We start from the raw sequence: 12,504 nt of genomic DNA, 5'->3' as shown, positions 1-12,504 counted from the left end.
TCCAACCCACGGAGGTTACGCCGCTCTCGGTACAGTCCGTGTGTTTATTATTGTAACCATGACAACCACGGTCCAATACGCCTGCACCTGTACGGGGCGCTATTATATGATAGCACAGGCAATTGTTGTATTTTACTGATTAAAAACAAATACATAAACGCATAATTCGTCCTTTCTGTGCGGCCCGGTACTGGTCCACGGACCGGTGGTTTGGCAGCAGTGGGTTGGAGGACGGATTGGAATATTTTGGCAGCTGTAACTGAAGTCACAGTCGTTCATTGTCTCCACATGAAACAATATTTCCTGTGAGAGGAAGCAGCTCAGCGTCGACTCTGATTAAAATCTGCATCATCGTCATGTTTCAATGTTGAACTGATTCTAACTGAAAGAAAAGTGTGAATAGGCTGTTTGTTATCATTAGCATCAGGACCGAGCCGTGTGTGTTCATACAGACACTCTCTTCCTCCTCCTCCTCCTCCTCCTCCTCCTCCTCTTCCTCCTCCTCCTCCTCCTCCTGCAGTGGGGAAGCCAGTCGTCAGTAAGGAGGAGGTGAAAGGTCAACGCTGGGCGTCCTGGAGTGGCGTCCTGGGCTCAGAGGTCACCGGCATCTGGCCCAAATACTCAGATCTAACTGAGATCAACGCCGTGGACGCCAATCACACCGCCGCCGTGCTCGTCACCGGGGACGACCTCGGCCTCGTTAAGCTCTACCGCTTCCCCTGTCTCAGGAAAGGTCTCTGTCTTCTCCTTCTCTGTCTCTCTCTCTTTCTCTCTTGTCTCAGTTTCATTCATAAATGCAACTCGTGTTTTCTCTCAGGAGCCAAATTCAAGAAGTACATCGGTCACTCGGCCCATGTGACCAACGTCCGCTGGTCACATGACCTGCAGTGGGTGCTGACCACAGGTGGGGCCGACCACGCCCTGTTCCAGTGGAGGTTTCTGCCGGAGTCTGTCATGAACGGAGGACTGGACGTCAACGTACAAGGTGGGAAACAGAAGTGACAGGATGAAATTGATTAAAAAGGTCTTTGAGGGGTTGCTAATAGTTAGCAGTACCTGGCTTCGACTGTACACAACCGATAAATATCAACAGTGTGTTACAGGAGGAGACAGGAAACGCTCTGTGATGGAGTTTTCTGGAGACATCGATGTCTTAAGGCTCCATATTTCCTTCTTCTGTTTTATTTTAAGTTTTGATCCATAAGAAGATATATTTGTGGTTTTAAGAACCAAAAACCATCTCAGTGTAGTTTAACATCTCCTCTCTCAGGCTTCTCTCTGCAGCTCCAGTAACAACAGGTCAGTGACTGACTGTTTTCTGTTTTCAGAGCGATCCAATTCAAATAAAGCAGATTTCAGGTAAAAACACTCAGAGAAACCAAATCCTGCAAGGTTTGGATGGTGGATCCAGGTGGGCGGGGCTTGGTGACTGCTTTGTTGTGACATCACAAAGTTCCAGAAGTCCTGACGGCTGGTTTTAAGGCTCAGTTTCTGAATACAGGCTGTGTGCATTTCTCTGTGGACTGAGGCTTTGATACTTTCACAGTATTAATATAGAAGCTAGAGCTGATCTATAATCAAACTACACATGGACACACACCTTTACACTGGAGGAGCTTTAGGAGGGCTCACTCTGATTTGCTCAAAAGGTAAATGAATAAGTAGCTCTGCAATGTAATAAGTGTTATTGGAGCACAGTTTGAATAGTAATTTGAATGTTAACCTTCTTTTTAACTTTCACCACAGCAGTTGATATAATATATATATATATATATATATATAGTTTATATCAGTGGGTGAATCTGAACCTGTCCCTATCTCTCTGTCCTCTGCAGACAGTCATGGAGACTCCAACAGTGAGGAGTCAGACAGCGACGTGTCAGACGTCCCGGAGCTCGACTCCGACATTGAACAGGAAACGCAGATCCACTACGACAGACAGGTACGACCTCTCCATGTCAGGTGCGACCATCTGTGTTGTCGTCTTGGTGACCCACAGACCCTTGAGCAAGGCGCTGAACCCTCAGCCGCTCCACACTGGTTTGTTTTTCACAGAGACATCTATTGATGTGTTTTACTGCTGAGTGTGTTTTTAATGGAGGCTGCACCGTATCAGCTCCTCGTCCTTATTCCCATCAGCTAGAGCGCGGCGGGGCTCTGTGCGGTTGCCATGGTGATCATGAAACACGCCTTATCTCTGCCGCCAGCCGCTGCCTGGCTCGTGTCCCTGTGACTACCGTTAGCCAGGCGCCGCCAGTGTCGGAACAATGTGCTGTTTGGAGATAGAGCTCACAGTGTGTGTGTGTGTTTGTGTGTTTGTGTGTGTGTGTGTGTGTGTGTGTGTGTGTGTGTGTGTGTAATAAGATTTATCACTGGCTCCAAAGTTTAATTGGAAAAAACAGGCAAACAAGGATTTGTTTACTATTATTATTGCATTTCCACATCCTCCCTTTCGTCCCTCCATCCTGCCTTTTTTCACTGTTCACTTCCTCCCTACCTCCTTTCTTCCTTTCCTTCTTCTTTTCTGTTTCCTCCTTCTTCCTTTTTGTCTTCATTATTCCTCCTGTCTTCTGACTTTCTTTCCCTTCCTCAATCCTCTGTGTTTGTTTTTGTTTGCTAGCAGCTAAGCTCCAGGCTTCACTACTTATATCTCATGGTCCCAGAGGATGAAGCCTAATGACTTTGGCTAACCCTTGACTTTACTTTAGCGCCACCAGCATGAACAGCATGCTAACACACTAAGCTAAGATCATGAACATAGTAAACACTGTACATGTTAGCATGCTAACTAGCTAGATTGCATAAGCTCAAAGCAGTATGTTACATTTGTGTTATTTCACTTTTAGTCTCCTCCTCCACATTTCAGAGGGAAATCCTGCACCACATTTATTTGACTGATATAGTTACTTCTTACTTTTCAAAATAAAACACTTGATTATTGATTAATTGATGATAAGCATATAAAAACAACAACATATTGTTTAAAATTAAACCACTGGTTTCCAACCTATGAAACCCATCTAGAGCTTATGTTGAAACTTCATCTCACCGTAAAAAATTTAAATCATACAAAATGATAAATAAATAAAAAACAAGTCAAAAGAAACAGCAAAGACAGAGTACCCAAACAAAAACACAGTTAGTCTATCTGACAGCTTATAAATGCCTCTTTTAATTTTCTTTTAAAAACAGGCAGTGAGGGCGAGGTGTCCACCAGGTGTGGGTCGGTGTTCCACAGGTGTGCACCTGTATTTTCCTGGTGTCTGTTTCCTGACAAGAAAACATTGTTTAGTTGGAGCCACTTGTTGTTGTTTGTTGGTATTTCTCCTCTAAATCTCTCAGACTGTTACTACAGAGTTTTGTTCCTCCTTCTTTCCTCTCCCATGATTCATCTGACGACCCCTCAGATTTATCCGGTGACCCTTTGGAGGGACCCGACCCCTAGTTTGGGAACCACCAGACTGAACTATCTAAGTGTGTATAAAGTAGTTAAATCCACAACAGTAAATCATTCAGCATTGATGACTCCGTATTAATAATCTATTACGTAATATATAATAATGTGTCAGTCAAGGCCATTATTCTGAAGGATGAATACTTTTACTTTGATACTTCAATTATACTTGTGTACTTTTACTTAAGTAAGATTTTAAATTAAATTATTTTTATATTATGTTCATGCTTTTATTTTAGTATCTTGAGTTCTTCCTCGAGCATTGGTAAAATGTTAAAAATACATCTTCATCTTCAGCCATCAATGTTTGGTTCACACCCACCCAGGAGCAAGAAGAAAATACATATATTTATTTCACATTTTCATGATTTTTCTTTTAGATTATTAAAGAAAAGAGGAAAAACCAGAGAGTCTAGATTCCAGTTCCAGTTAACTGGTCTGTAACTGACAGCGCTGATCCACCGTGACGCTCCAGAAATATTCACTTCTGAACATGGAGCGCAGCCAGACCCAAACCTCCTGGGAGCAAAGTCTGTGTGTGTGTGTGTGTGTGTGTGTGTGTGTGTGTGTGTGTGTGTGTGTGTGTGTGTGTGTGAAACTCTCAGACGGCTGAAACACGCCGACTCACCCTCCACAGAATAATCTGCATGAAGAATGAGCAGTCGTTTGTTCTGCTGAGGGTGGAAACACTGCAGAGTGTTCACTTCCATTTTCTAACCAGTGAAGAGAAGCAGAGGAACGTGAGGACGGGAGATGAGACGATGTTGTCGTTATCTTGAGATTATGTATCAATGACTGAAGGTTTATGATTTCATTTTCTTGAAGTAAAGAAATTTCAAAATAAAGATGATCAGTGTACAAAGACATTTTTTAACACCACGTCGATGATGAGCCTCTGATCCATACTGATAGAGCAACATAAAACAGATATATAACGTAATTATAATAAAATAAAATAAAAAACCTAAAAACAACTAGACCTGTGTTCTGTATGTTGATGAATTGTGTTCTTACATTTTCTCAAATGTTTCCATCAATTCTCAAACCAGAGAAATCTGTGATTTTAATCATGGTAACGTGTCATTGGTTGCCTGTCAGTGACATCATATCCTCTATGATCATGTGTCAGTGTGTTTGTCTGACAGAAGCTCAAAATTTATTTTTATCTAGTTTTAAGCCACATACACTTTTTACACCTCGGGCGTTTTCAACTCTATATTTTAAGCAGCTGCAGACGTCCTGTTCTTTGTCCACTGAAGAGCATCGATGAATCTCTGATTTCTTAAATATAAACTGCTTTATTCAGTATTTTTTACTGGTTTTAATCCCCCTCCTTTTGTTGTGGAGAGGAGGACACCTCTGTGGATAATTCAGCTGCTGGTAAAAACTTCCTGAACGTCTGGTTCATAAGTTACAGTCTCAGTTTCCCGCTACGCAACAGCTGCCGAACAGCATCAGCGAAGCTCTGATTTTTAAAGTGAAACTGCTTTAATCAGTGTTTCTACTGGTTTTAATCCCCTGGTGCATTTGTTATGGAGAGGAGGACACCTCTGTGGATAATTCAGCTGCCCAGGACATTTCCTCTAATGTCACCCTGCAACTTTACAGAATACTTATCAGTGTATTAGTGTGTGTTAACTCGCACACTACTGTTTTTTTACTTATTTGAATTGTTTATTTAAATCAGTTATTCCATCTCATTGTATACAAATGTTTTTAATTACGTTTTATGTTCATTACATTATAGTTTAGTATAGTTTTTTTTTATTATTAAGGTGTATAAGGAGGATCTGCCTCAGCTGAGACAGCAGAGCAGAGAGAAGAAGCAGCAGGTCGGATCTCTGAAGAGACAGAGGGGACCAGACCAAGGCCTCCGGCTGCAGTTTGTTCATGGGTAACATATCAGAGTGTGTGTGTGTGTGTGTGTGTGCGTGTGCGTGTGTGTGTGTGTGTCTGTGTAAAGGTCATGCACCTCTTTACATACATGTAGATGGCACATGAAAGAGTGACTGTGTCTGAGTTTCTCATCATCTCCCGTCTCCTTTAGTCTTGAATGGACTAGTTAAGATCCAGTTGGGTGGTTGACTGGTTCTCTGTGTGTGTGTGTGTGTGTGTGTGTGTGTGTGTGCAGGTACCGTGGTTACGACTGTAGGAACAACCTGTTCTACACTCAGGGGGGGGAGGTGTTGTACCATGTGGCGGCGGTGGGCGTGGTCTACAACCGACAGCTGCACAGTCAGCGCTTCTACCTCGGCCACGATGACGACATCCTGAGCCTCAGCATCCACCCGCTGAAGGACTACGCTGCTACGGGACAGGTGCACACACACACACACACACACACACACACACACACACACACACACACACACACACACACACAGTGTTTAATCTGGGATCAAACGTTACTGGGAGGAGCCTGTCTACTGTGTGTGTGTGTGCAGGTGGGGAGGGACCCAGCCATCCACGTGTGGGACATCCAGACCATGAAGTGTCTGTCGTTGCTGAAGGGGTTTCATCAGAGAGGAGTGTGTGCACTGGACTTCTCAGGTATCAGATTCTGACCCTTTTCAGTCCTGATCCTCGGCCCACCTCTTTGAATCCAGACTGAAATCCCTCCACAGCTACTGAACTGATCGCTGTGACATTTTATCAGGATGTTTCATGGTCCTCCAGAGGATGAACTGTACGTCATTTGTTCGTCCTTTACTTTTCTTTTGCTGCTATTCATCCAATGCTGAACTGAAGGACACACAAACGCATCATCAGACAGAAGAAGAAGCTGCAGTTCTCTGATAAAAAGATTTCTGGAGAGATGATGCTCTGCAGAGTCTGGAAGTGGGACAGTGTGTGTGTGTGTGTGTGTGTGTGTGTGTGTGTTGTGTGTGTGTGTGTGTGTGTGATTACATAAAATCAATGGGTGCAGGTGGATACGCGTTGCCCTTTAGTTTTTTCTTATGCACCTGGTGAAAGGCGGCAATTTAAATCACACAAATCCTTAAAGCATGAAGTCTGAGAAAATGGAGACACTACAGTAAAACAGCAGTCGCACTTTACTTTCTACCTCTGAGACTTAATGAGAAGAATTGGACGTTATTTAACAATAAAGTCTGTTAGAAACCTTTTATGTGAATAAGTAGTAAATATATATACAGTGTGTTTTCTCTGTGTTTCTCCTGCAGCTGATGGAAAGAGTCTGGTCTCAGTCGGAGTCGATGACGGACATTCGATCGTAGTCTGGGACTGGAAGAGAGGAGAGAAACTCGCCACTGCCAGGTACAATTTCTTCTACATAAACTATCATTACTGTCATTACTATCATTACTATCATTACTATCATTACTATCATTACTATCATTACTACCACTACTACCACTGCAGCCACACAACTGCTACTACAATTAGGTCAGGAACACGCTGGATGCTTTGCAGCTGCGGAACGTCTTGGTTTTAATTTCGGCGCACATGTTCACGGGTTAGAGCCGACACACATCAACCTCCGAGGGTTAAACATGAAGCGTCAACACTGAAGTGCTAAAAAGCTGCAGTTCCTCTAATGGCCACTAGAGTCTGGCTCCAGCAGTGAGTTAGTCCTCATAGACTCCCATGTTAAAATGTCCAACTTTACAGCAGAAATCAACATATTTACAGCCTGGTACAAAAACTGTTTTGGTCTCTAGAGCTAATTTGCTCCTTCACCTGTTTATATAACTCTCCTGTTTACATTTTATTAAGGACTAAAGTTATGGAGGATCGAGGGCGTGGCAGGGGCCCCTCCTCTTTGCCCATTTTTGGATTAGCTGGGAGTTAGGGGGCGGAGTCAGACAATGCCAACATGGTGACGGTGGAGCAGCTCACTCTGAGCTTCAGAAACCTGCGGGTGACGTCACAGAGGCTGCGTCCATCTGTATTTACAGTCTGTGGTTTCTCACCTGACGGCCGCACCAGCACTATTACACAAAACTGACACCTTCCACTAGAGCTGTCTCTGTCTAGGCTGAATCTGAATCTGAATACGAGGCAGACAAGAAATATATATATTTTCAACCATTTTAGCAGCTGCATGTGGAGACAGACATTAAAAATAATTCAGAAATTAATTAATAATGAAGAGAAATCCAATATTACAGTAACCTGTAAACTATACATATTTTATTACTACTCATCATAGCAGTGGAAGTACAACTACTACTAGGCCTGTTACAACTACTGAGAACAGCTGTCAGCTCTACTACACTGACGTCACTGCTACTACTGGTAGTGTTACTGCTACTGGTACAACTGGTTGTGTCTGTTGTGACTGCTGATACTGTTCTGCTGTTGTTCTCCTTCTGCTGCGTTTAACTTTGCTGTTCAGATGGAACTTGTGAAAGAATTTCTTCCTTTAAGTCTGTAAATGTCGACACTCGAGATCAGTGAGCAGCTGCTACACTGTCATCCACCCACAGTTGCCGTAGTAACCAAGGTTATCAGGCGTCTTGTTGACAGTGAGTGTAGGAAGGTTTGAGGGAGAGTAGGAGGCGTCTCCGAGTCCCAGGGACAGACGTTCTGCAAACTGAGACAAGAGTCAAGGAAGATGCTCAACGTGGGGTCACGTCTGGGTTTAAGCGTCCAGTAGGAGTTTGACATATTGGGAATATAGTTGGTAACGTGACAACTTATAGGTTTATATACATCTGTGCTTCAAGCAACAATAAATACTTCTGCTTAAAACTGCATCCAGTGTAAAGGTCTGTGTCCATGTGTAGAGTGATTATAGATCAGGTCTAGCTTCTATATTAATACTGTGAAAGTATCAAAGCCTCAGTCCACAGAGAAATGCACACAGCCTGTATTCAGAAACTGAGCCTTAAAACCAGCCGTCAGGACTTCTGGAACTTTGTGATGTCACAACAAAGCAGTCACCAAGCCCCGCCCACCTGGACCCACCATCCAAACCTTGCAGGATTTTGTTTCTCTGAGTGTTTTTACCTGAAATCTGCTATATTTTTATTGGATCACTCAGAAAACAGTCAGCCAATCAGAAGAGAGGCTCAGAGCCTCCTCTCTTCTGATTGGCTCACCGACCTGTTGTTACTAGAGATGCAGAGAGAAGCCTGAGAGAGGAGATGTAAAACTACACTGAGATGGTTTTTGTTTCTTAAAACCACAAATATATCTTTTGATGGATCAACACTTCAAATAAAACACAGAAGAAGAAGGAAATATGGAGCTTTAAGACATCGATGTCTCCAGAAAACTCCATCACAGAGCGTTTCCTGTTTCCTCCTTCAACACACTGTTAGTATTTATAGGTTGTGTACAGTCGAAGCCAGATACTGAACCTTTGACTTGTGTCTCTCTTTCTTTAGGGGCCATAAGGAGAAGATATTTGTGGTGAAGTGTAATCCCATGCTGATGGACAAACTGGTCACTGTGGGAATCAAACACATCAAGTTCTGGCAGCATGCAGGTAAAACTGCATGAGGGACGTGTGACTGTGGGATTAATTAAACATTCAGCAAAGCAGGTTTTATCCCAGTGACAACTTTTACCATGCAGTGTTTTTCTGGTGCTTTACTTAAATCCCCGCTCGTTCACGGTAAAATTATTTATACTCTGTTGTCCTTCCCTGACCTTTTGCTGCTGCAGCAGACGGTGTCCCAGAAGAGACAATTAAAGTTTAAATGAATCTAATGAGTTCTGTCTGTAACATCTGTGAAGTTTAGTGACCTTTAGCCAGAAGTTTTCAAAGTGAGAAGTGAAGATGATGCAAACAAAAAAAAAACAGGAAGTTGGTTATTGTAGTTTGGTCCGCTGGCGACTGCTGCAGTTAACATTAAATACCACACACTTTCTGAGTCGCAGCTGAGCAAACACGACGTGATGCATGTGTTTTCATATTCAGTGTGACTGACACGTTCGGTCAGCGTCAAATCAGTCCATTTAGAAATCATAGCAGTACGTGGTCTACGAAAGTACGGTCCGCCGTAGCTGTTGTACACCAGGACTGAAATGAGACGGTCAGCTGTTTCCCGCTCCTGTCGCCTAGCAACCTTAACAACATGTAACTTTTTATTGCTATTGTTTTTCGGGTTGTCCGTCCGTCTCATTCTCTCGGACACGATGTCTCAGTAACGCCTTGACCGAACTTCTTCAACTTTGGCACAGACATTCACTTCGACTCAAGGACGAACTGATTAGATGATTAGATTTTGGAGGTTAAAGGTCAAAGGTCAAGGTCACAATGACCTCACAAAACGACGGGGATGTAACCTTAAACTAGTCTGAGAGGCGGAGGGATACGACCACCAGGAGGTGATGCTAGTTTGACGTTGAGGTTTTAACAGTTGTACCATCAGCTGTTGATCTGAGCTGAAACACAAAACTTACATTAACAGTGTCGTGCTCCGGCTCTCTGGCAGTGTTTGCTTTCGCTAACAGCGTGCAATGAATCTTGGGATATGTTGGGCGCCGAAGGATCCACCCGTTGGAGCCTTCAGGGAAGCCCCTGAATTGAGACAGGGCTTTTGAATACGCTCCACCTGATGTGGTGCTTCCGTCTCTGTCCTTCCAGGTGGCGGTCTGACCTTCAGGCGCGGTGCGTTCAGGAGCGTCGGCCGGCCAGAGACCATGATGTCGGTGTGCTACGGCCGAAGCGAGGCGCTGGTGTTCACCGGAGCTGCCACCGGAGACGTTTACATCTGGAAGGAACCGCTGCTGCTGAAGACGGTCAAAGCTCACGACGGACCGGTGTTCGCCATGTTCTCCCTGGACAAGGTGAGGAGGGGCTGTGTCTTTAAATCACAGCCCGCTGAGGTCAGACTGCTCTCATTAATCTCATTTTCATTCTGGACTTAATTAATTTCAACAGATTTCTTCCTGCTCTTTGGCGGCCCTCCAGCTGGGGGCCCCAGGGGACTGTCGAGCTCACCTGTGCCTCAGAGCCTGTAGGTGAGGGCTGGAACGAGGGCAGCATCCGTGTGTGTGTGTGTGTGTGTGTGTGTGTGTGTGTGTGTGTGTGTGTGTGTGTGTGTGTGTGTGTTGATTCAGTACAGTGTTCAAATAAAAACAGGTTTTGATTAAACAGTGTGACCCGTTCTCCAGACGATCCTCCTCCTGCTAATGGGCCCTTTACATTCTGTCAGCTCAGAGAGAGAGAGAGTGTGTGTGTGTGTGTGTGTGTGTGTGTGTGTGTGTGTGTGTGTGTGTGTGTGTGTGTGTGTGTGTGTGTGTGTGTGTGTGTGTGTGTGTGAACCTACTCTACTGTTGCACTCAGTGTTAGTCATGATGAACAGGAACGTCGGCTAAATGCCCAAAAACCTGAATGTAGGAGTGAGCAGACGTGTAGTAGATTTACTTTTTTTTTCCTGCTGTTTCCTCTTCCATCTGTTTTCCTCTCTCTCTCTCTCTCTCTCTCTCTCTCTTTCTCTCTCTCTCTTTCTCTCTCTCTCTCTCCATTCACTATATGACTCTGTCTTATTATGTAACAGGATTTTTCAGACTGATGAGCCAATAAAAAACCAACAGGAGAATCTGGATTTACCAAAACCTCATCTGTCTGTTCGCTCGTGTTCATCTCTTTGTTCTGTCCTTTGGTTTTTTTTGTTTTTTTTTTCAGAATAACTTGATCCTACTTTCTGCTTCCATCATCACAGCGTCAGTATATTTACACCTGACTGGAGGCTCTGAGCCTCTCTTCTGATTGGCTCACTGTTTTCTGAGTGATCCAATAAAAATACAGCAGATTTCAGGTAAAAACACTCAGAGAAACCAAATCCTGCAAGGTTTGGATGGTGGGTCCAGGTGGGCGGGGCTTGGTGACTGCTTCGTTGTGACATCACAAAGTTCCAGAAGTCCTGACGGCTGGTTTTAAGGCTCAGTTTCTGAATACAGGCTGTGTGCATTTCTCTGTGGACTGAGGCTTTGATACTTTCACAGTATTAATATAGAAGCTAGAGCTGATCTATAATCACACTACACATGGACACACACCTTTACACTGGAGGAGCTTTAAGAAACTGTTTTGGTTTGAATGTTTTTTATCATCGTGTTGTTCATGGTTGAACTGGTGTTTGAGTCTTAAAGTTCTCATTGAGGTAAAAATAGACTTTTTACAACCTGACATCGACTGTGTGAGAGTCTTCAGAGAAACCAGACTGACATCAAACAGATCTGAAGATCTCAGGCTGAGGGGGAGGGAAACCTGTCGGGAGGACGACAGCACACAGCTCTGAGGGGGGAGGGAGGGGGTGAGGGGGGGGGGAGAGTATCTGAGTGAGGAAACATGAGGAACGTATTTGTTCTGTCTTTATTTGTCTTATTTCAAATGTTTTAGTCACTGTTCTTAAATCAAATTCAGTGTTTTCAGTGTTTCCATCACTGACTCTTGTAGTTTGATCATCGTGTCGTCATGGAGATGCCGACTGTCTGTCTGTGGACTGATCTTCTTGTCACAATCTGCAACATACAGTCAATGAACTTGTATTGAATTTGATAATAATTTGTTTTCCAGGGCTTCGTCACCGGCGGGAAGGACGGCGTGGTGGAGCTGTGGGACGACATGTTTGACCGCTGTCTGAAGACCTACGCCATCAAGAGAGCGGCGCTGTCCCCGGGATCTAAAGGTACAAACGTCACCGGGGGGGGGGGGGGGGGGGCAGATAGGTGGGTTGTTAGGTAAAGTCCTGTATTCATACATTTAATTTAATCATCATCAAAATAAAGATAAAGTACAAAAACTAAAATTATTAATCAGAATATTGAATCTTTTATTATTTAATTGTTTTTACTAATACATTAATATATGACGTCTTAAGTTTATTAATACATTATAATGTGTTTGTTGATTATATTTTGTATTATTAATATGAATTAACAAAGTAACTAAAGTCATCAGACAGTAAAAAGTGAAATCTTCACCTCTGAAGAATCAAACATGAGAAAACAGACTTGCTGTAAACGTAAATCAATATAGAATAGATAAAACTATCACTGTGCGATGGACAGATTAGATCATCAGTTTGAACTTTTCACAAATATTAAAAAACATTTTGCAGCAACAGTTTTAA

At 43.5% G+C, this 12,504-nt stretch overlaps 1 protein-coding gene across 6 annotated transcripts in view; it reads left to right on the top strand.

The window, feature by feature from the left end:
• LOC130181505 (echinoderm microtubule-associated protein-like 6) overlaps positions 1–12,504 on the top strand; it is a 75,614-nt gene that overhangs the window by 38,312 nt on the left and 24,798 nt on the right. For 3 of the 6 annotated variants that reach the window (XM_056395766.1, XM_056395769.1, XM_056395768.1), the window contains exons 12-21: positions 521–733; positions 818–985; positions 1,836–1,942; positions 5,230–5,348; positions 5,586–5,772; positions 5,899–6,004; positions 6,637–6,730; positions 8,806–8,906; positions 10,011–10,213; positions 11,949–12,060. In XM_056395766.1, coding sequence (XP_056251741.1) covers positions 521–733; positions 818–985; positions 1,836–1,942; positions 5,230–5,348; positions 5,586–5,772; positions 5,899–6,004; positions 6,637–6,730; positions 8,806–8,906; positions 10,011–10,213; positions 11,949–12,060 — 1,410 coding nt within the window. Of the gene's footprint in view, positions 1–520; positions 734–817; positions 986–1,835; positions 1,943–5,211; positions 5,349–5,585; positions 5,773–5,898; positions 6,005–6,636; positions 6,731–8,805; positions 8,907–10,010; positions 10,214–11,948; positions 12,061–12,504 lie in introns of all 6 variants that reach the window. The other 3 variants (XM_056395765.1, XM_056395764.1, XM_056395767.1) reach the window with 1 other exon arrangement.

The sequence above is a fragment of the Seriola aureovittata genome, chromosome 14 (genome assembly GCF_021018895.1).
Source record: "Seriola aureovittata isolate HTS-2021-v1 ecotype China chromosome 14, ASM2101889v1, whole genome shotgun sequence".
Lineage (NCBI taxonomy): Eukaryota > Metazoa > Chordata > Actinopteri > Carangiformes > Carangidae > Seriola > Seriola aureovittata.
This window is presented reverse-complemented; position numbering and strand designations above follow the sequence as displayed.